General features: G+C 38.2%; 1 protein-coding gene across 1 annotated transcript in view; it reads left to right on the forward strand.

Moving 5' to 3' along the window:
• LOC445857 (ras GTPase-activating-like protein IQGAP1) overlaps window positions 1–25,445 on the forward strand; it is an 81,600-nt gene that overhangs the window by 994 nt on the left and 55,161 nt on the right. The window contains exon 2 of the mRNA XM_018255372.2: window positions 12,831–12,930. Within this exon, the coding sequence (XP_018110861.1) occupies window positions 12,831–12,930 (100 nt within the window). The remainder of the gene's footprint in view (window positions 1–12,830; window positions 12,931–25,445) is intronic.

Below are 25,445 nucleotides of genomic sequence, written 5' to 3' on the forward strand. Positions count from 1 at the left end.
ATACTTCCAACATACACATTAAATACTGCAAAATAAGGTGGTAAAGAGGGCCCTGCCCAAAAGAGCTCAGAGGAGAAGGGCGTGTGAGAGACACACTGTGGGATAGGGGATGGGCAAGATCAGGAGTGGCAACGTGAGAGATGTGGCATTTTACAGGCAGTGGGATGGTTAGGCAATATCGCCTGACATTTGCTGACAAAATTATGACTTTATGATATCACCGAAAACAGCTGGTTTTTGGGATTGGGCCTACGTATACGGTAGAGGTGGGCTACATTTAGATTGCATATAAATCTGCCTGTAACGGAAGTTGTCATTTACAGTAGGACTTATTTCAGTAGGACAAAATGACAGTACAGGCTATGGGGTATCTTTATCAAAGAGCGAAGTCAGAGATCACCACAGTCGGCTAGAGTGAAATACCGCCTCTCTTCATTCATTTCTATGGGATTTTTAAAGACGTATTTATCAAAGGGTGACCGTCCAACCTTTGATAAATACGCCTTTAAAATTCCCATAGAAATGAATGGTGAGTGACAGTATTTCACTCTTGCAGAATGTGGTGATCTCTGACTTCCCTTTTTGATAAATATACCCCTAAAGCAGGCCCGGACTGGCAATCTGTGGGTTCTGGCAAATGCCAGAGGGGCTGTTTTCAGGTGCCATAGAAAGTCAGTATTTAGTGGGCTGGTGGAGGCTGTTTGGGCCTCTGTGTGGGCTGATTGGGCCTCTGTGTACCTGAAAAGCCAGGGCCTATTTTAATTCTCAGTCCGGACCTGCCCTATAGATCACGTATTCACCATCTGTTTGGAGGTTTAGCATGCCTGTAAGCAAAGCTGCTGTATTCCATAAACTTAGAGTGGTTGAATGGAGACTTGGACTCGTGGTTTTACAGCACACCATTGTATTTATGCATATATTTTGTAGTGAAGTGCTACATGTTTTTGTTTCGTTTACTTATCAAAGTTTCAGAACCGCTGGATCATATTGGTGCACTTGTACTTGTCGTACAGTGTTTCATTCAGCCCCCCCACAGAAACACATCATGGTGTAGGTTTTTTTTAGGATAGTGTTACACTTGATGGCTTTTTAAATTGGCTGACTAAGTCACCTATAATATGACAGATCCAGTATGGGGCACCCAGGTGAAGCAAGCTGGCTGGATCTTGTCAGAGGTAAACTTACCTGTTACGATATGTGGTCTTAGTTTGCATAGTGGCCACTATCATCATATTGCTTGAACAACTTGCATTTAGATTTCAAGCAGCAAAGGGAAACGGTCCTGTTCTAGGGTTTCAGACCAACAAAACCATTATCCATTTTGACAGTCTGCTGATCTGCTTTTAACTTAAAAATACCAAGGGATTAAACAAAGACAACATTATTAGCTTCCTGAGGTCCCCCCACAGAGCTAAGTACAGGCCTATAGTGCAACAATTATTATTATCTTTCATTTATATTACTGTAATATTTTATTTAAAGCTTTTCAGAAACAGAAATACACATAATTTCCGGCCCAGTGGAGCATAAAGCCTGATGACTATTTACACCACACACATATTAGGGCAATAACAGATGGGACATTTTGTCACCCGTGATTTATCTCGGCTACAGTGGGCGAAAAAACGTTCTTGTTTCCTCTCCAAACATTGAAATTGCTACTGAGGAAACATACGTTTGCTCTCCTTATGTTTCCCCAGTGGCGACTAGCTGGTGGAGGGGACGTTTTGTCACCCGCTGTAGCCAAGATTAAGCACAAGTGAAAATACACCCTATCTGTCTTTGCCCTTAGGGATAATTATATCAGCAGTCATTAAACCTGTTTGTATGTTTCTGGAGTCTGAGAGGTACCTACTGCACTCCAGGGATTGAGAATTTAGTACCTTATTAAAGGCCTGGTTTTGCTTCATTAAAGAGTTCTCGGGACAGCATTAGAGGAATGACAACTCTCAGGAGCCAGGTTTATTAACATTTTACTCACTGGCTCCTAAATATTAGACATTTTTATAGACCGAATAATATAAAAGAAAATTGTATGACAATATTAGATGTCACCAAGATGTTCCATGGAAAAAATTACAAATCATAGGCAATCCTATCTTTTGTCTGTCCTTTTTGTCTGTAAGGGAACAGTAATACCAAAAAATGAAAGTGTTTTAAAGGAATGACAATATAATGTAGTGTAGCCCTGCACTGGTAAAACGGCATGTTTGCTTTAGAAACACAACTATAGTTTATATAAACAAGCTGCTGTGTAGCCATGTGGGCAGCCATTTAAGCACAGGATACACAGTAGATTACAGATATGTTCTGAAAAATGCTAGTGTATACTACAGAGCTTATCTGTTATCTGCTCTGTGTTCTGTTCCTCTTCTCCTTTTTCAGCTTTGAATGGCTACCCCAATGGCTACACAGCAACTTGTATGTATAAACTATAGTAGAATGCATACAAGTGCAGGGCAACACTTTTTTTTTTACACTTAATTTTTTGGTGTTACTGTTCCTTTAAAGGGGTTGTTTGCCTTTAAATTAACTTTAGTATGATGTAGTCATATTATTTGTGATTTTTGAGTTATTCAGCTTTTTATTCAGCAGCTCTCCAGTTCGCAAATCCAGAAATCTAGTTGCTAGGATACAAATTACCCTAGTAACCATATTCAGGCCTTCTCCTATTCATATTCATGTCTATATTCGATCAAATAACCTAGCAACCATGCATTGATTGATTAAGAGACTTGAACTTGAATAGGAGAGGACCTGAATAGAATCAAGTAATAAAAAGTAGCAATATCGATACATTTGTAGTCTTAGAGTTTTTATTTTTTGGATGGGTTCAGTGACCCCATTTGAAGGCTGATTCAAAAACTATAGAAAATAAAAAATGAAAGCCAATTGAAAAGTTGCTTAACATTAGCCATTCTATAACTTAATAAAGCTAACTAAAGATGAACCACCCCTTTAAAGGACAAGTTAGGTTTCTAATGTTTGTTTCATGGTATTGGTTCATCCACCTACAACTATACTGTTTCTTGCTAAGATTAGCCTTGTTTTATAAGAGAAGTTTTCATTCTATAGTTCTGTACAGCACTATGAATAGTTTTTAGCAACTGTCTATCCTGTATTAAAACAAAACAATTGCATGCTACACAGCTTTTGCCATCAATTGTGTAACATCGATCCTGTAGCCCAGTTTTAGCTTAAATGGCTGTTCCAGTGGTTTCACAGCAGCTACTACGATTGTATTGCTTTTTAAGGAAATATAACAGTATATAATATTTAAATGCACCCAAAACCCTTTATTTTTGGCGTCATTGGTTCTGTATACATTTACAAAATGCTAAAATCATTGACTTTTTAATATTGTTACATGTTGTAATGTTGTCTTAAATAACCCTTTCTTTCATTATAAAAAACATTTTATTTGGCTGGCGTCCTCTTTCAAGAGGTTGCACACCTTTGAGTTAACTTTTAGTACGACGTAGAGGGTGATATTCTGAGACAATTTGCAATTAGTTTTCATTTTTTATCATTTGTAGTTTTTGAGTTGTTAAGCTTTTTATTCATCAGCTCTCCAGTTTGCAATTTCAGCAATCCAAATGACCCAAGTAACCATGCATTCATTTGAATTAGAGACTGGAATATGCATAGTCGAGGTCCAAATAGAAAGACGAGTTATAAAAAGTAGAAACTGCAATAAATTAATAGTCTTAAGGGTGGTGGCACATGGGGAATCGTTGCTACTGCAGGCGACAAATCTCCCCGAAATGCCTTCCCGCTGGCGATTCGTATTCTTGCCGGCGGGACGGCATTTGGGGAGATTAGTTGCCCACAGTAGAGAAGATTTGTCGCTTGGCAACTAATCTCCCCGTGTGCCACCACCCTAAAGAGCATTTGGTTTTTAGATTGATTCAGTGACACCATTTAAAAGCTGGAAAAAGGCAAATAAAAAGAGGAAAAAAAAATAATTAAAAAAATTAGATAAAAAATAAATAATGAAGACCGATTGAAAAGTTGCTTAGAATTGGTAATTCTATAACATACTAAAAGTTATCTTAAAAATGAACTACCCCTTTAAGACTAATGTTTCCTAATTTATCTGCAAGTAATGTATATGCTTGCTCCTTGTCGTCAAGGGTTTATCTGTGGTTACCTCACTCCGTCAAAATACAGGTAGGTTGTGAAATGAAACTGACCCTAATGTGTTTTATGTGAATGTGATGGGGATCTTACAGCTCCGCTGGGAAAGGGTCAAATGTGAGGCCTGTCCAACTGTCAATTCATCCAGCAGCTGAAAGTATTAAACCGAGTTGCCTTGCCTGCTACTCCACACGGATTGTGTCTGAGAGAACTTGCTTCAGGCTGGGGAGTTCACTTTTAATGAATGGATCTTGACAAACATATGCAGGCCACTCCTAGCAGTAGTGTGTCTGACATCATTTTTCCTTTTCCCAACTACTCAGCTCTCCACATCAAAGCCCACTTTTGTTTTCCATGCAGATATCAGGTCGGCAGAAGAGTGCATTGTAATCTGTGTCCCAGACATATAGCCACGTCACTTCTAGGATTTCTTTCCTGTGTTAATATCTACAAAGCTAATTTTATACTCTGTTCAGAACTGACTTTGGTAGTTTTGTAATTTGTACTGTAACGACTGTTAGAGTTTGCGTAGCTGCCATTTTTTAAAGTTTTTTATTTTGCATTTTTACAATACAAACAAAACATTAGCTATGTGCAGGTTCAGTTATTGTGTCTGATATCTCAAGTCTCATACTGTGTATATTTGAAAAATTTTCCAGCCAGCCACAAACCAATTACACAGATTCTTAGAGGGGTAGAACTCATTAATTATATTTTTCCATGGGGCCAGAGTGAGGGGATCAAGGACCTTCCACTTTAGATGGATAGCTTTTTTTTTTTTTAGTACAGTACAGCAGTTGGAGAAAGAACAGCTTATGCTGGGTCTGGAGACCACTGAATATATATATATATATATATATATATATATATATATATATATATATATATATATATATATATATATATATATATATATATATATATATATATATATATATATATATATATATATAGTAGTGAATGAAGTACCTCCTCTTGTAAATTATAAGGATATTATAAGTTATCGAGGAGTTTCATGACCATATAAAAACACAAAGCCGAGTGGAGCCCCAAACTTTAAGACTGCAGTTATAACAGGTTCTGGGGCCCCAAGATAGATATTTGCCAACCTGTACGAAGTTAAAGTTTACCTCGATTAGTCTATACCTGTTTGATATTGTAATTTCTGGGATTTTTATATATATCCCATGTCCACCTCATGTATGCCATTTTAAGATAAGTTTCTCTTGAGGGGAGTCTAAAAAACTTAAGGAAAATCGCCTACATCAAAGTTACCACCTTAACCAAAGCAGGCTGTATGCAGTACAGCTCTAATGTGCTCTGGGCCATATTTAAAGGGAGTTTCTTGAATTGTGTTTGGAAGGCTTGCTGTAATTGGAGGTATCTAAATAACATAGGCGAATGCAAATTATGTGGCGATTTTAATGCTTGAAAGGTTTGTCACTCCCCCTATATCGCCTACTGATTACCCTTTGTATTTAATCCCAGAGGAGACCCTTAGTACAGCTTTGAGTAGGTGTTGCAGGTGGGGGAGTTTTCGGTTCTGCAACAGAGGTGTGCAATGAGACAAATGATCTCCTCTGGGGTAAAACATTTACGGTAGATCTGAAATACCTGAATAAGTGCTTTCATTGCAGTTGTTGCTAGGGTTTCTAGTCCGTTGGAACATGCTGCTTCTACTGTCAAATCTTGGCTATCATGATGAAGGGTCTAGCCACCAATTTAAATGGACTAACTTAGATGAATAATAATACAGTAGACAATTCAGTATGGACAGGCCTTCCTTAGCTGTTGTTGATTGCAGGATAGCAAGGCTAATTCTAGAGACCTGTGCTGCCCAAAGAAATGAGCTTGTTGTATAATATATACCGGGGCATTATAAAATATGTATAGGAATTTTTATTTATATATGTCATATTAAACAAGGCACTTAACGGACTTTAAAGCATGGAAGAAATATTAAGTGGTCCTTAAAAAATTGACTGGGGGTTTGGGAGTGTGTGTGTATATCTGGGAATTTAAACTGATGTCAATGATTAATTAAAGATCTTTATATTTTATAACTTTATATATTATTATATTAACACGCCATCAGTATATGAATAAAGTAATATAAGTAATATAAATGTTATAAGGAGTAACAGTAAAATATATGAAAAGACTAATAGAAAAAGGGAGAGAAAAACGAGAAAGAACCATTAGAAAAGAGGGGAGGGCAACACTATAGGCTAGTATTGGGCACCAATACAATAGCATAGGCAAAGTGTGCGTTCAATAATATTCATACCCATTCAGCTGCCAGCATCTATCAGTAACGAGTTTTCTGGTGACATTCATATGTGCAATTTTTATAACCTAATTTAAATGGTTACCTGGTTAGTTTTACAAGTCGTGAGTCTAATAAAAGTGTGTTATGCAGATATATTCATGTGTAAGTGTAACTGCTCAAGGCAAGTCTTCTGGGGCATGCCACTACTCATGTCTCATTATAAGTCAAAAAGCAAAATAACATCACATTAATTTGCATGAGACGGTTTGGTTAGCCCCTCTATTGTGTAACATTATAAGGGCAATTTTTATTGCTGTTGATAGAGTATTCAATTTTTATATAGAGTAAAAAAGTAAAGGCATGTATTAGTATGCACAGTGTACATCCTTCTTCTTTTATTTTAAAATGAGCAGCGAAGTGTGGAGCTGTGGTTTACCCTGTGCACAGAGCATTCTTTGTTTCTGCATTTGTATTTATATCCTCACAAAACAGTAGGAGTGTTGTTAGGCTGGGGCATTCTGTGTTGACAACAATATTAGAAATGTTCTTCTTTATAGACACTCAAGGTGCTGAGGCATACCTTCCAATTGTTCCTATTAAGGTGGTGCCCTTTTAAATTGCAGACCACAAAAGGCTGGCTTATTGTTGGGGGGAGGGCTGGTAGATTATGGTGCATGGCTATTGCGGATCCAGGTATTGCCTAAATTAGTTTATGCAAACACTGTGGGTGCAGAATTTATGATCAGGCAACATATGGGGTTATAGACTGGACAGTTCCCATTTAGTTCATTCTGCTCTACTGTCACATGATTTTATCTGTGTAACTTACACAGTTTGGCCCACCATGGACATTGCCTAATTTGCACTTTTCAATATAGAAAACAATAGTCAAAATTAATGGTTAATATTGTTGTTTGAAAGGATTTAGGTTACATTCTGAGTTACACTTTACTCCATTAGCGTATCAGTGCTTTTGTTTAGATGTAGCATGCTGCATTTCCCTGCGCTTGTTGTGCATTCAGTTTTCAATATAATAGAGGGTTGTGGTTGGAATGGAAAAAAAACAAACTTAGTGAGTTAAAAACAATGCATTTAAACACAATATTTGCGTATTTTTGCTCTCAGAACGCAGAAGCAAATGCTCCTATGCAAGAGATCTAAAATTACATACTGCAACAGGGAGCAAAAGAACAATGCTTCAATGTTGACCCCTTAAAGTGATACTGCAATGGAAAAAATTACCTTTAAAATACTAATGTAAAAATATTAAATATTAATGTCATTAATAAAGTTACCATAGGTCACGTTCATTTTCCCCAGATCGTTTTGCTTTAGGTAATTGTTACTTAAAGCTCCTATACCTGACTGTTTTACTGACCCAACTGTCCCTTTTCAACCAGTCAGGTAGAATTTCTAACACTAACAGACTACTGCAGTACAAATATGGCAGCCTCCTTATAGACAAACTTGGGGTATACAATAGGTGATGTAAAAGCACCAGGAAGTACTTGTATGACAAAATGATAAACCTCATGCAAGGACAATGTTATGAAATTTTTAAAAACAGTCTACTTCAGTTGTTAAACATTTTCTATTAGTCAAAATGGTAAAATAATGACTATATAGTTAAGGGATCAGTTATCTGGAAACCCGTTATCCAGAATGCTCCGAATAATTGAAAGTCCATTTCCCATAGACTCCCTAATAGTGAAATAATCCAAATGTTTAAAAACGATTTCCCTTTCTCTGTAGTAATAAAACAGTACCTTGTACTTGATCCAAACTAACATATAATTAATCCTTATTGGAAGCAAAACCAGCCTATTGGGTTTATTTAATGTTTACCAGATTTTTTAGTAGATTTAAGGTATGAAGATCCAAATTATGGAAAGATTTGTTATCCGGTAAACTCCGGGTCCCGAGCATCAGCCTCCCAAGCATACAGTCACGGGGGGGGGGGGGGCTAACATTTAGCACACCCCCAGTGATTTATCCTTTAGTTCTCCTTTATTGCACTGAATCCAGAAGTTTAATCAGTAAAAAACTTTTTCAACATTTAGCCAAATCATTATTGTTCAGCCAGATGAATTTGGAACCTCATAATGGCATGTGTCTTAAATGTGTTTGTGTGCATATTCAAACATGCAAACTAACAGTATATATAATAGAATTAAATACATGTTTTTCAGTGACTTCCCCTTTGTGACTTGTTAATGCAATTGGTCATTTCAACACACAGCAGAACAACGCTGTTTCCATTTTACAAAAGCAAATTTAAAGGGGTGGTTCACCTTTAAATTAACTTTTAGTATGGTGTAGAGAGTGATATTCTGAGAAAATTTGCAATTGGTTTTTATTTTTATTATTTGTTAGCTTTTTATTCAGCAACTGTCCAGTTTGCAACTTCTGCAATATGGTTGCTATGTTCCAAATTACCCTAGCAACCATGCATTGAGTTGAATAAGAGACTGGACTATGAATAGGAGAGGCCTAAATAGAAAGGTGAGTAATAAAAAGAGCAAGAACAATAAATGTGTAGCCTTACAGAGCATTTGTTTTTAGATGGAGTCAGTGACCCCCATTTTAAAGATTCAGCAGAAAAAGGCAAATAATTAACAAACTATAAAAAATAAATAATGAAGACCAATAGAAAATGTCTTAGAATTAACTATTCTATAAGATACTAAAAGTTATCTTTTGAACCAACCCTTTAAGCATTCTCAGAAAATCACCTGTCTGAAATATCACTACTTTTTCTAGCTAGTAAGGCAGGGATGTCCAAACTTTTTGCAATGAGGGCCAGATTTGCTGTGTGGGGGCCGACCATTCAGTAGACACGTACTGGCATGTAGTTTACTGTACTGGCACGTCAATACGTCTATTGACACCTTCAGCCCTAAAGAAGTATGTGAAGCGGCGCATCACTATGTGCCAGTAGGTGTCTATTGTTAACTTATCCAGCACACAGGCAGCATTATAGACCAAGGGGCAGATCATTTCACTAATGTGCCCAAATATTACGGCTAGTTGATTCTTAATTGCACTGTGCTGGCAGGCTGCATTATTATTCATTTCATGATGGAGGCTGAGGGCCAGTGTAAATTTGAAGACGGGCCGCACTTTGGACATGCCTGTAGTAAGGTTTTCAGATTTCTTGGGGAATCCTTTAAGTGTGGCCCAACATTAGTTCAGGCTCTTCAGAGCAAGGGCAGGAATTGGTTTGGCTGAAAGCTTGTCAAATCTTACAAGAAGTCCTAGGATTTGGCCTAATCCCAAACTTGTTCACCATTAAAGGAATAGTTCAGTGTGAAAATAAAAACTGGGTAAATAGATATATATATGATTTAGTTCATCAATCGGGAGGGAAAAAAAGATTTGAGCGTTCACAAATATTTTATTAATCGTCTTTCTATATAGGCCCTCTCTGATTCATATTCCAGTCTCTTATTCACATCGATGCCCAGTTGCATGGAAATTTGAACCCTAGCAACCAGACTGCTGAAATGGCTGAAGAACTGCTGGATAAAAAAATTAAAAACACAAAAAAAAGACAAATTGCAAATATCACTGTAAAAGTCATAATAAAATTATGTAAAAAACCCATTTAATACATAAATCATAAATACAACACATGGAAATAAAAAAATATATATTTTAAAATAAAAAATATATGTGTATATATAAAAAATATAAATGCGCAGAGAGGCAAACATTGCATCGGTGCAGGGAAGTGGAAGCGTTTTTCCAATCGAAAATAATGCGGTTCAGTTGGGTTTAAGGTAGGCTACACAGGCATGATAAAAGTGAAAAATGGCTTGACATTTCCTTTAAACTTTACACTTCAATTTAAAAAAAACGGTCACAAATAGAAAATAAAAAAGTAATTGGAAAAAGCCTTTATTTCTGGTGAATAATCGGAAACCAACTAAACTGAGAAAGTGTTTGAAGGTGAACAACCCCTTTAGTTTATTTTTTAGTAGACTTAGAGCTGAACTACACGGTGCACTGTTGCTCGACACGTCGCCATGCAATGACACTCATGCGACGTGTCAGATGTGCAGAAGATAATGGCACTGAATGTGAAATCGCAGGTGCAAACTACATGTATCTGACTGTAGGATGTGAACACCACATGCTGCGTCTTCATGCGACAGTCTGATACATGTAGTTTGTACCTGCGATTTCACGTTCAGTGCCATTATCTTCTGCACATCCCACATGTCGCATGCATTTCATCGCTTGTCAACGTGTTGGACAACACTGAGCGGTGGAGTTCAGCCCTTAAGGCAGGGGTGTCCAAACTGCGGCCCGAGGGCCAAATGTGGCCCAGGATGCGTATGAATGCGGCCCAGCTTGGTTCCCGATGAAACGTCATGTCGCAAAGGATATAGGAGGAGGGGGGACTCATTGCCCAGTTAGTAATAATAATATAAAAATAAGTCTATTTAATATCCAGGTGTCCCATATTCCAGTGTATAGCTCCATCTGGTCACCAACTGGCATTGTAGTTCTTTTCTGTATATTTCCTTTTCTTTTACAAACCAAATGTGTTTGTGTATTTCATGTGTGGCCCCAGACAATTTTTCTTTTTCCAATGTGGCCCTGCGAGCCAAAAGTTTGGACACCCCTGCCTTAAGGTATGGATCCAAATTATGGAAAGATACCTCATCTGTAAACCCCCAGGTCCTGAGCATTCTGCCTAACAGGTCCCATACCTGTAAGGTCCATAATTACACCTTAGTAACTTATCTGATTTCTGCTTTACATTTGATTTATGGGGAAGTTACCTATGAAAGTATATCAGCCTATCTTTTAATTGAACACTCATCATTCATTAACCTCTGCCGGCTCTGTTGCACAATTCATCTGCCTGTCCCTTTCCTCACTACTTTATGAGGGAAACTGATAAAACATATGCCCCCTGTCAAGTCTGAGTTCAGCCGACAGAACTGTTTTCTTTCCAAGTTTATTGCTTTCAAATATATAGGCTTGCTTAAATGCTATGTGAAGGGCAGTGACTAAGCAAGTTGACCCAACCAAATGTTTCTGTTTTATTAACTTGAATAGAAAATATGTGACATTGCTGGTACTTCTGCACCAGTGTAACATAGCCATAACCAATGCTTCATTTGTGGCCCTTATAATAAACATTGTTTTTTTCTGTAAAACAATTAGTAAAACATTGAATTCGAACTGCTTATCAGAATTGCACCAATCTTTTTCTCATTTTAAAATGAGCAGAAAACTCTTTTAAACTGGTAATGTTTTTTTTTTTTTTTTTTTTACAGCAACACATATACTTTGATAGCACTAGCCATTTTAGTTATGTACTTGGAGCAACCAAATACTAAGAGCCATGGCTATATGTGTGGTTTTTGATATATTTACCGTTTTATTTAGCAGCTCTCCAGTTTGCAATTTCAGCAATCTAGTTGCTAGGGCACAGATTACCCCAACAACCAGGCATTGATTTGAATGAGAGGCTGGAATATGAATAGGAGAGGCCTGAATCGAAAGATGATTTAAAAAAAATATCAATAACGATACATTTGTAGCCTTACAGAGCATTTGTTTTTAGAATTTGTGGGTGGTGGGAACTTAGTGAATGATGTATAGTCCACTGGTATTTGAAATGAACTAAAGTAATCTGAAATCCTGTGTGCTCCTAGTCTATACAGTAAACTTAAATCACCCTTAAGAGAAATTGCAGTTTATGTATTCCACTGAGCACACCTTACACCGGGGGTCCCCAACATTTTTTTTTACTCGTGAGCCATATTGAAATGTAAAAAGTAAACACAAGCATGAAAAAAGTCCCTGAGGTGCCAAATAAAGCTGTGATTGGCTATTTAGTAGCCTCAATGTGGACTGATAACCTATAGGAGGCCCTGTTTGGCAGAACACCTGTTTTTTATGCAACAAAAAATTGCCTCCAAGCCAGGAATTCAGAAAGCTCTTGCTTTGAGGCTACTGGGAGCAACATCCAAGGGGTTGTTGAGCAACATGTTGCTCGCGAGCCACTGGTTGGGGATCACTGCCTCACACCAATAGCTTTACATTATGTAGTTATTATAATTATATATGATTTAGCAGTGACCAATATTGCTAAACCATGCAAATTGTACTTCTAGAAACTAAATTAGATGGACTAACTAAATACAAAAATACAGTAGGGCACTTTTGGCTCATGCGCAGTTACTACAAACTGGAAGACTGCTGCAACTGTGCATGCGCCAATACTGTGTTCACCTCCCAAAGAATACAGAAGATCGGCTCACAAAATGAGTGGGTCTTCCCCTTTATACTTAAATATTCCCATTAGGTTAACTGCAGTGTTAAATAGTGAAGACAGATGTATTACCCATGGTTGTACTTGTTTGCTAATGCCCTATCCATGTAAGATTTTGTATTTATCTCTTTGCAGCTGTCCTTGATGATGAGAGACTTACAGCAGAGGAGATGGATGAGAGAAGACGTCAAAATGTTGCCTATGAATACCTGTGCCATTTGGAGGAAGCAAAAAGGTAAGCTGAAATATTTGTATTTTTGGCATAAGTCTGCATTAAACAACGGCAAGTGATACTAAAGGCAAAAACTAAGCATTTGAAAACCCTTTCTGTTTGCATATCACCAGAACTTAGATAAATACTATCTTATCTCATGTAATTACTTATTTAAATAACATATATTTTGGCATTCTGTGTTTAATATTCAAACAAGCTACGCTGAAAGGAACTTACAGTAATAATAAAACAGTAATAATAAAACAGTACTTTTTATTTAACCTAACTAAGCTGCAGGAATCCATAGTGGTGGCAGAACAAACCTATTTGGTTTAATGTTTAAATGATTTTTATGCAGACTAAAGGTCCAGTGATCCAAATTACAGAAAGAGTCAAGTCTCAAGCATTCTGGATAATAGATCCTATACCTGTAGTAGCTTTACATGTTGTCTAGTTGAGGATCACTTACAGATTTACATGTTTCCTTGGCAATACTGGGATATTGCAGCTCACTTTATAATTTGAGAAGATTATGTAGGCTTAAGGCAGATATAGTTGAAGAGGTGGCAGTTTATCGACCCATATATCTGAACCACTGAAGAGCCTGCCTGTCCTGGTTTTACATTCCCATTGGACGAGGACCACATTGTTGTGCTGATGCAGTCCTCTTCCAGTAGACCTCTGTAGGCCTTGAGCCAACAATAGATAATAGGTGAAGTTTTTCCTGTAATTTTGTATATGGGTTCTTCAAACAGAATAGAGGCACCATCAGACAATCCAAATCAGCAGGCACTGTGTAACTCATCGAGTTATCTTTTTACTGTATAATGCACATATTGAGTCAACAGATGAGTCTCATTTGGCCCTGTGAGTGGTTCACCTACTTGTGTGGCAACCTCTAGATGTCTGATCCAATTTTTATTTTGCTGGTGCTTTATAAATGATGATGAATTCACCAAATCAGCAGATCTTTAAGTGTGTGGGTAGCTTTAAACTAGCATTTTTTGTCATAGTGTATTGCTAAACTGAGCGGACTGCCAAATTATGCTTTCTTTGCTAACGAACAATAGATGGCCATGTTGAGTTGAAATATGCTAAACCTCGCCATGATGTTATGCGTTCGTGTTGTTGCGTTGCTCAAAATTGTGCCTTTCACTTGGGGGCCCATTCACTAATTCACTAAGCTCGAGTGAAGGAAAAGAGGAAAAAAAATTAGATTTTTGAATGTTTTTTTTGGCTACTTCGACCTTCGACTACGACCTTCGACTTTCGATATTCAAAGTCGAAGGATATTAATTCGGCAGTCGAATATCGAGGGTTAATTAACCCTCGATATTCGACCCTTGATACATCTGCCCCTTGGTGTTAAAAGGGTTGTTCACTTTCAAACACTTTTTTCCAGTTCAGTTGGTTTCAGATAATTCACCAAAAATAGAAAAAAAAATACTTTTTCCAATTACTTTTTATTTTTGACCATTTTTCTAATTCAAGTCAAAAGTTAAATTTTTCACCTTATGTCTTTACAAAGCAGCTCTGGGAGGGGGGGTTGCAGACTCTTTACCTTTTTATAAATTTGCACGGTTAGTTGATATATTTTAGTTTTGTCCCTGCTGAGCAGAATCCCTGGGTTTTATTAAAGATAAAAAATAATAATAGAATTGATACAATAGCTGCTAATATTCCACAGATACTGCTGAGAAATGTATCAACTAATGTAGCAAATAAATGTAGCAAATAAATGTAGCAAATTGTAACAGTTCCGATTCTGCACCTGGATTACTGAGCTTCCAGACTGAAACACCAAAGAAAGGAACATTAAACTTTATACTTCAATTTTGGAAAAACTGTAAAAAAAAAAAACCAACAATTTGCTTATTGATCAAAACTCATAAATTGAAATTTAAAAAAAAAAAACCCCTAGAATTTGAATGTGAGATTTATCACACTTCGACCCTGGAAACAGTTCAAATTCAACTATTTGCCATCTAAAACCTGCCGAGTACATGTATAACTCAATGGCAGAGGTCCGATGAAGATGTTAATTGCCTTTCTGACATTCAAGTTTTTGTCAGAAAAACTCGATTCAAATTCTACTTGAATTTTCGGGTCGTTCATATTCGATCAAATATTAGAAGTTCAGGGTTTTTTCATAAATAACCTACCATAACTTTGAAATTCGACCTTTGATACATCTGTCCCTTAGAGTGTTAGTATGGCACACCTTTTACAATATAACATAATAAGCACTTTGTAATGTAATTGCCTGCTATCGGTTTGTTTTTTCCCACACCTTTTTTGGTCTAAATCTTTTTTACACACCTTTAAAAACATTGCCCTAAGTATCCTTCTTCATCCATATTAACTAGCATACTGACTTACTGTTTGTAGGTTTTGAAGGTAGGCGGTGGCCAAACCTTGTGATTACCAAGGATAAAGTCATGTGAATTATGACAGAGATGGATGCAGAGTCAGCTCCAATTTCTTTTTTTTTTTTTTTTTGAAACACCATTAGTCACTGTTCTATTTTTATTTGCTTTGGTTTTACAAAGGACATATTCTTGGTGAAGTAAGCCCCTTAGCATATTTCTTACTAACTGCCACAGCCCAAAGTAAAGAAGGAAATGCCTACACCCTTGCAGACTAATGTCGTTTTAAAATGTGGTTAGTGTCATCTAAACGGAATTTGCTCCAGCTCTAAATACATTAATATTTAGACTTTTTTTCTCAAAGCTGTTTAGGTTTTTTTTTTATGTGTAGTCATCTAAATGTGTATTTATAGGACTTGATTATAGTGAAAATACTTCAGTGTTTTCAAAGCATATATTAGCCCAATGAAGGAAAATAAAATTCTAAGCAAACTTCCAAAATACATTAAAGGGGTTCAGCACTTTTTTTTTTTTGCAGTCCTGTTGCTTTCAGATAGTTCGCCAGATATAAGGACTTTTTCAATTATTTCCTGTTTTCAGTTTATGACAGTTTTTCTAATATTGAAGTTTAAAGTTTCATTTTTTTTAACTTCTTATGTCTTTCTGAAGTATTATATATCATCTTTATGATACTTTAGTTGATACATTTTCTTATTTTAATGAAATCCCAGGGTTTCATTAAAGGGATTCTGTTATGTTTTTTTAGAGTCTGGCCACATGGGCAGATTCGGGGAGATTAGACGGCAGGCGACAAATCTCCTCTTCTTCGCAGTGACTAATCTCCCCGATCTGACTTCCCCTGCCTTTCATTGACTAAAGTGTAAATCTCCTGGGGGCAGGCACACGGAACGCTTCATTTTCCGTAGTCGCCCGTAATTGCCTCACGAGGAAACTTTGGACGACTTTGGAAAACAAAGTGTTCCGTGTGCCTGCCCCATGGCAATTTCCATTTTAGCCGGCGGAAGGAACGGGAAGAGAGATCGGGGAGATTAGTCGCCGCGAAGAAGAGGAGATTTGTTGCCTGCCGATTAATCTCCCTGAATCTGCCCGGATTTCCATGCAGAATTCTGTTGGAGCAGCACAATTAGCTGATACATTTTGAAAAGTGACGTGACAATATCCCTTTAAAGGCAGCTGCTTTCCTTCTATTGTGTACACATGGGCTTCTGTATCAGGCTTCCTGTTTTCAGCTTAAACCTCCAGGGCTAGGGCTTGAGCATGCTCAGTTTGCTCCTCTTCCCCTACCCTCCCTGCTGTAATCTGAGCCCAGAGCTATAAGCAAACAGGAAGAGCCTCAGGCAGGAAGTGGTGTCACACCAAGCTAATATGGCATCTGCTATCCTAAACAAACAGAGCTGTTAACTCGGGTATGGTGAAGCATTCTACAGAATAAATATAGTGTTTTAACTTGCACTATTGTGGCTAATCTATTGGGCATAAACTGCCTCTGTAGCTTTCCTTCTCCTTTAACCATTACAAGGATTGCAATGGTTTCAAGGTAGTTTATAAATGTTTTTGTAAGGAGAACTGTGATTATCTCCCTGTCCAATGTAAATGGAATCTGGACACCCAGCTGGCTTGCAACATTGTTTCTGGAGTCAGCCAGGCATGAAGAGAATGTAAACAGCGAGACATACAGCTTTTAATAACAATTACATTTATCACTGAAAATGTTTAATAAATGTGTTTTAGAAAGTTGCTTAGAATTACATTTTCATTAATTGTGCAAAGACAATTATTGGGTGTTGGGCATGTTTAAATTCAGTGCAGCGTTAATAAATTAGTAAATAATGCATACTTGTTTTCCAACATGTTAATTCAGCAGAACATTTTTTATATATGTAATTTCAATTATAAAGTTGTTCCATGCTTCCTCCCTAAGTTCCTCCTTAGTTCATATAAATCATAGCCCATTATTTAGATGGAGCTACCATATAATTCACAGCTATATAAATCATAAAAACGCGATTAGTTGTTTTAGCTAAACCCTTTAAAGCAATATACATGCAAACTCCTCATGTTGTAATGGTAACTGCCCATTTTAATGGCTGCAGATTATATTTGTTCGTATGCACCTATGTCTAAAGTGGAAGATTATTGTGGCAACCAAAACACCCACTGCTAGCCATAGATCAGTTCACATCACCTCTACAGCTCCAGCTAGGCAAAAGCCTTTCTACCCGTGCCAATAAAGAGATGGTCTGACATCCCTGCTCATATGGAACATGTACTTCTTCGTTAAACTTGAATGACCATGTTCCACTTAGTGCAAGTAACACAGTACGGCTGTTATGTTGCTCTTCAGCAGGAAGTGTTTTTTATGACTTTTACCACTGTCTGGGAATGCAGCTGCCTTTATATAATGGCAGGACTGTTTCGGCGCTAAACTGTGTCCCGCTGAGCACTACATTTATCTGTATAATGTATAATGTATCTTTTAAACTTGCCCTACTACCAAGTAAACTGCACAAATTAATCTGCACCGTAATATATGTATTTGCTCTTCCTTTTTGTTTGTTTGACAATGGCAGGAATCGTTACACTAAAATGCTATAGAGGCTTTAAGAACTGGTAATGCCAAAAAGTTAAGCTTTCCTGTCGGTACAGCCATACAGTGGTGTAATCTATGACTCTCCAGTCACCCCCCCCCGCAAAATATTCAGGGGAGCCCATGCATACCATCACAGCTCTGGCATGATTACACACCCACCTATGCACCCCCCTCCCCTTTGGCTACTTGCCTATTGCTGTTCTCTTAAGGCCCCCGTACAGGGCCAATAAAAGCTGCCGACAGAACAAGTGGGCAGCTTATCGGCCCATATGTAGAGCCCCCCGCCGGGATTTCCTGATCGCGATCTGCCTGAAAGTCGGCCAGATGCCGATCGGGCAGGTTAGAAAATCCCGTCGGATTGTGGCCGCATCTTTTTCTTGATGCGGCTCCGCAATCCGACCACTCATTTGGCCTCCTTTCTGATCTGATCGTTGGGCCCTAGGGCCCGCAATCGGATCTGCCCAATATCACCCACTTCAATGTGGGTATATCAGGGAGAGATCCGCTTGTTTGGTTACATTGCCAAACGAGCTATCTCTATGTCTATGGTCACCTTAACTTGTGACAATTGGCCAATTTTCTCTTTTGGGGGGGTGGACTACCATAAAGGAGGCCGTGCGGGGCCTCCTACCCCCCACTACTGTAGGCTCTGCTGTATAATTTACGCCACTAGAGCAATGAATGGAACCCTGTTTTATGTGCTTGTGTAAGAACTAAACCCATTGTATTTAACAGGATTTATTTGTTATCTGCTATGTAGCCTGGGCCTTTTCTCCTTTTACTAAAATAGCTGCCCCCATGGCTACACAGCTGCTTGTTTATATACAGGCTGCTGCCATGAGGCAGGTTGAGAGACTCAACTCGGGTGGCAGCAGCCCATAAGTTAGCAGAGGCAGCAAAAAGCTGCTTCTGGTAACTTTGACCCAAAATTCTGTATCTGATTTGAATTTTGGCTCTTCGGTTGTGATTTCTGCACTAACAATATGGCCCCCTCGACCCCTGTTAAATGCTAGGAAAGGAGTGCGAGGGGGTGGGGCATCTGAAAGGCGGCACAGAAACGCCCCTGTTTATATACACTATAGTAATCTCTCTGATTCAAACACAGTTTACCAGTGTGGAGCAAACATTCATTATATTTTAACTACTGTAAACCACTTTCCTTTTCAGGTGTTACTGTTCCTCTAAATAGCAAAAGATTTCAATTTGATTCTGGCAAATACACAGCTTAGCTTCTCCTACGCATATTCAGATAGAGATTTAGCAGTGTAGGCTTCAGTTTTGCAACAATGCAACATGGAACACAAACTAGACTGCATTCTGTATGTATGGCATCATCACTGTAACGCACAAGTCTGTTTCCTCAGATGCTATAAATGTTGCATTTCATATGCATTTACTGCATTGCCCTAGCAATGTTAACGGGGTCGTTCAACTTCACGTTACCTTTTAGTATGTTATAGAATGGCTAATTGATCTCATCTGACTCCAGGAGCCAAAAATGTTTGCTCTATGATGCTAAATATTTATTGTTAGTGCTATTTTTATTATTTATTCTTCTATTTGTCTCTTTCCCCTATTCATATTGCGGCCTCCTCATTTAAACCACTGCCTGGTTGCTAAGGTAACTTGGGCTCTAGCAACCAGATACCTGCTGAAATTCCAAACTGGAGAGCAACTGGTCAAAAAAAAAAATCAAAATGAAATAACAAAAAGTTATTGCAGATTGTCTCAGAGTAGCAATGTCTACATCATACTAAAAGTCAATTTGAGGTAACGATCTGTCAGTTATGTGATGTTGATGCTTGGCACCTTGTAAGTCAGGAATATTTGGATCCTGTAGTAAGTTATTCTCATACTAAAATGCATATTTGTATTCCTATGGCTTTGTGTGAAGACACAGTGTATACCTCTTTCTTTCTCGTGTCTATGTTCTTGTTTTAAGTGTAATAAAACAAAATAAAACCTTTTAAAAAAAAAAAAAAAGTCAATTTGAGGGTAAACAGCCCCCTTTAAAGTGACAGTAACACCAAAAATTAAAGTGTTTGAAAGTATTGAAAATATCATGTAGTGCCTTGCACTAGTAAAACTGGTGTGTTTGCTTCAGAAACACTACTATAGTTCATATGAACAAGCCATGGCGGAAGTAGTGGATAACAGATAACCATTATGTTCTACAGAGCGTATCTGCTGTGTAACCTGAGCCTTTTCTCCTTTGAATAACTGCCCCAATTGCTACACAACAGCTTATTTATGTAAACCATATTTGTGCAAACACAGCAGTTTTACCAGTGCAGGGCAACACTGCATTTTATTTTTATTACTTTAAAGGAAAACTATATCCCCCAAACAATGTAGGTCTCTATTAAAAGATACTGAGTAAAACAGCTCATGTGTAAAACCCTGCTTCATGTAAATGAACCATTATCATAATAATATACTTTTTAGTAGTATGTGCCATTGGGTAATCATAAATAGAAAATTGCCATTTTAAAAAATAAGGGCCGCCCCCTGAGATCGTAAGATTCACTGTGCACACATACAAACCACATGTAAGGTCACATGAGCCAATTAACAGACAGAGTTCTGCCTTTTGCTTCCTCACTTCTTCCTGTTACAGTTAGTGTTGTAGTATTTCTGGTCAGGTGATCTCTGAGGCAGCACAGATAGAGTCACGAAATGGTGGTTCAAGGCAAGAGATGTTAAAGGGCAATATTTATGTAAATATATATTCCAGTTTGGTAAGATTCTTTAATATGTCATTCAATTTGATATAAACTATCTGTTGCTTAAGTATTCATTTTGGGGGTATAGTTTTCCTTTAAAACAATGTTGATGTTACTGTTCCTTTAAGAGCTGCATATAAGAGCAAGAAGGTGTGTATCTGACTGCCGGGCTCAGTTCTGCTACAGAGCAGTGAGGGGTTGCGCTAGGAATGCCATGTTTGGTGATACTCTGTGCTGCTCATTTATAGTGAGAGAAGAGGAAGTGTAAGGTCTCAGATGGAGTGATGAAGTGATATTGACAGGATGTGACTCACCTCCCATTGCTGCTGCCACTACTCATCTCTATGTTTATTCTTGCTTCTTTGTTGCTTAGAGACTGTCTTAACGGCCTCTCTGGTGACAACTCAAGTGACTTTCTGTTGAATACGATACTACCAGCATCCTGCCATCTCTGCTATATATTACATATAGCTGCACTTAGAACATTGGCAGATATGTATGCATGTATTAACAAGGACATTCCTTACTTAGAAAATATCTTTAAACTGTACACAGTGGCGTAACTAAAGAGGAAGCCGACCCCGCAGTCACAGGGGGACATCGGGAACAGGGGGGGCCCAGACTATGGGGTCTGCTTCCTTTATAGCTAATAAAGCTCCCTCCTCTTCAGCCACTCTCTTACCTGAGGCAAGGAAGGGGGATGCAAGTCGGGCAGGAGGTGGGGCACGGGCATGCATGGGAAGTGGGTGGGGCAGAGGTGGGTGTGGACAAGGATGGGAAGCGGACGGGGCAGAGGTGGGGTGTGGACATGAATGGGACGTGGGCGGGGCAGAGGTGGGGCATGGGCAAGGATGGGAAGTGGACGGTGGATGGGGAACAAGGTGCACCGGGTTTTGCAGGGGGGGGCCGGCACACTCTATTTGCGCCACTGACTGTACAAGATTGTGAATGGCTAAATTGTAAGCTACCTCCACAGCAGCTATTTTTTAAACTATGCTAGTGTCTCTGAAGAAAACACACCAGTGTTACCAAGGCAGGGCAACAGTACATTATATTATTACTTTAAAACAATTACATTTTTTTGGTGTTACTGTTTCTTTAAGTCATAAGCAACTCAAGTTTTGCAGCAGGGGTGGGGGGGGGTCTTCACCTCTCCATCTGGATACAGAATTTGAATGTGGTTCACAACAGGTAAGGATAAAATGACAAACTACACCCTTTATGCTTTTTAACATTGTTTTCTAACTTTATAAACAGTCATAAAGTGTATTAAAATAAAATATTTAGTGTTTCAACATTTTGTACAGGATCATACTTTCTATTAGAGAAAAATAGAGACTTCTATTAGAGAAAAAAGGTGTTCACCCAGTTCTCGCTCAAACTGGCTTTCAGGCTTGACTTTCATGAATTTCTAGAAATAATCATTCACCCGTAAATCTTACTGTAACTGTCCTTTAGGCAAAGCTTTGTGCCCTTCTACCACAAGCCTCCAAATATGAAATTTAATCTGAAAAAGTGAATTATATGATGACAGCATAATTTGCTTTATTAAACTTACAGAAGCAGTTAAGTATACTATTTGGGAAACTTAATTTATTGCGCAATACTAAGAAATGCTGACCATACTTGGGACTATATTAGCTGTGGAGTCTCCCACTCCAGACTTAGTAGGCAGCTTATTGACATGTGAATGGGGCCCAAACAACAGCCTACCCAAGCAATATGTGGCCGGGAATTGGAAGGTTTGAAATCCCTACTGGCCAAGGACTGCATTGGACTGTTGATGTCGTCATCTCCAGACTGGTCTGCATAGGATTTAATCATTGCCCCTGGGGCCACTTGAGTTTATCTTTCAGATTAGCATGACATAATATAAATATAGATTTTCTCAGCATTTCCCCAGTGCTATTTGGATATCAAACAAAGCCAAATAAAAACCAAAGCTTATTTACTTTTTAGATAATACTATTCATTTACTGGAGTCTCTCCAATACAAACTTTCCTCCTGATAAAAATGGGAACTGTGCCTGCTTTAAATGACCAGATTGGCCAGTGATGTAAATTAATTTTTTCAGGGGGAACATACAAATCCCTGTACAGTATTATCTGTCTACCATAGTTTAGATACTATTTCTGGTTATTGCTTTTTTAGTTCGCAGATAACCCTGACCAGATACAGACATGATAGATCTTACTTATTTGTGCTTTGTTGTTGTTGAGACCATTGCCTCATGCCATGCATAGTTCCCTTACATTTGGGTCTGCAGTTTTCTGATATATATAGCTTGGCCCTTTCAGAACAAATTGGTAGTTTACTGACCCATGTATGGGTCTATCCCAGCTGTCTGCTTCACCATGATCAGGTTAGAAAAACCCTTTCAGTGAAGATGCCACTGGTCCTTTGATGCACGTTTCCCCTCACAGTACTGCTTAGGCCTGATCTGCTAGTGTTCTGGTGGCCACACCGTCAGATCAGCCAAATTTGATGGAAAAATCAGACAAAGATCCACTTGATTGATGATCTTGGCAATGAATCTTGGAAGAATGATCTTGCTTTATAGATCCAGCTGTACTAAGGAAACATCTACCAAGACTAGATAAATACAATTGTCATAGATCACGAGCATAATCTTATAATGAGGATTATTTATAGAAGACGTGGGAGAGTATTCTGGCAATAAGCATACCTGTGTGCTATATTTTAGTGTGTACTAATTGACGGAAACAGTTTGTGTCATTTATCAAAATCTTTTTAGTTTCCATTATGATTCAAAGAGCCAAAACATGAATACATGAGTATATGTCACTATATAACAACAAGTTACATTACTGTGACAATGAAGGAGTTTTGGCTTTAGCTATGTAAATGTCTGCAATAAATTCATGGTAAAAAGCTGTAGACAGCAGCAAAAATTCCCTAGGCTATGGGCACACAGGTTGTTGGCTCTGGCTGTTGTCAGCCAGCGTATTTCTGCAGGCTGAGAGAAGCAGATCTGCTCAGTGCCTTTGCTTCGTTGATTTGAATCCGATCAGCTTGTATGTGGTCACACACAGCCCAAATACTGACCTCAGCTTCAGCTCCGCTGTGTGTGACTGCACACTAGCTGATAAGATTCAAATCAATGGAGCTGGGGCACTGAGCAGATCTGCTTCTTTCAGCCGGCAAAAATACAAAGGTTGACAACAGCCAGAGCCAACAGCCTGTGGGCCCATAGCCTTACCGTAAAGAAAAACCTTCTGCATTTATAAAAATTCCAACACTTAGCTTAACACTAGAATAGCAAAAGTTAGACCTGTCCACTGACGCAGCGTCAGCTCCACTGTGTGTGACTGCACACAGGCTGATCAGATTCAAATCAATGGAGCAGGGGCACTGAGCAGATCTGCTTCTCTCAACCTACAAATATACACAGTCTGACAACAGCCAGAGCTTATAGCCTGTGTGTCCATAGCCTTAGTCTGGAATCTCCCTTAAACTGTGAAATGAGGTGATGAGGTGTCTCGAAACTTTTGGTTTCCTCAGTGATGCTTGAAACAAACATATTTTAAATATGTCATCTTATGAAAAATGTTAAATTACACTTACAGAAATCTCTTATCTATATTTAAGTTTTTAATTTCGGGAGTTGTAATTTGTTTTACAAAGCTGAAAGGAACGCTTTAGCATATAAACAAGTGTTTTACAATACTTTATTAACAGACATTGAAGGACAAATTAAATGTTGATTAGTTTCAAATGCATGAATTGACCAATCTCATGTTTTCCTTGTTGGACAAGACAGTGTTTTTGCCATATAGTAAGAGGAGAGCAGTCCGTAAGCAGCAATCTGCTGTGGTTGTGTTTATTTAAAACCCTCAAGTGTAGCAAGAAACAGAACGTGACTGCTTGATAAACCCTCCCCTTCCATCACCCCCACTAATATCCATGCATTCTGCAGCCAGTCCATTTCTATAAGGCTAAGGCAGTGCGGAGAACATTTTGCAATTTCAAGACCGTGTTTTTGCTGGGTGTGAATAACATGCAGCACTGTGTCCTAGATCATGGCTGTCCAACTGGAGACCCTCAGACCAGATGTAGCCCTCCAAAGGGTTTTTATAGACCCAGTCTGCTAAGTGTTATCATATACAACATTGTATGACATCATTTTAATATAATCCCTTGTATACAATGCATGAAAATTAAGTGGCTCACTGTCACATATGTAATAAGTTGGACATCACTGCAATGCATCTTTACTTTTAGCTACTTTCAGCATTAGAATTTCTGCATTCTCTGTGGTTACAAGAATGTATACTCCAAGACTCTATAAAAATGACTATGGGTTGTGACTTAAGATTTGCAGTGGGGGCTTGCATGTGAGGAAGTGAAACCACTTCCACTTACTAAAAAATTGCAGATTGCTCTGGCATAACTATTTAATTCAATATTAGAATTTTTTTTCAAATAGCTTTAATGTGGAAAATACACTACCCATTGACTTCTATAGAATCTTGACAGGTTTCCGTTGCTGAATCTATCTGGTATATCAATCTAGATTGACTTATTATTATCATCATTATTATTATTTATCTGCTAGAACAACCAATTTAGGAAGAGAATTCCATAGCTTCACAATGACATTCAAATGCACTATAGAAATTACCCAGTAAGTGTCTCCCCTGAGGCAAGTTAGTGCTTAAGCATACAACCCAAGACAATAGGAAACTCACAACGTGCCTCTGTACATTTTGGCTGTGGAGTCACCTAAATTCATTCAGATTATCAGTAAGTCCTCTTCTTATTACCCATGCAGGAGGGGAGTATGAGTGTTGCACAACAGGGATATTGCATTTACA

The sequence above is a fragment of the Xenopus laevis genome, chromosome 3S (genome assembly GCF_017654675.1).
Source record: "Xenopus laevis strain J_2021 chromosome 3S, Xenopus_laevis_v10.1, whole genome shotgun sequence".
Lineage (NCBI taxonomy): Eukaryota > Metazoa > Chordata > Amphibia > Anura > Pipidae > Xenopus > Xenopus laevis.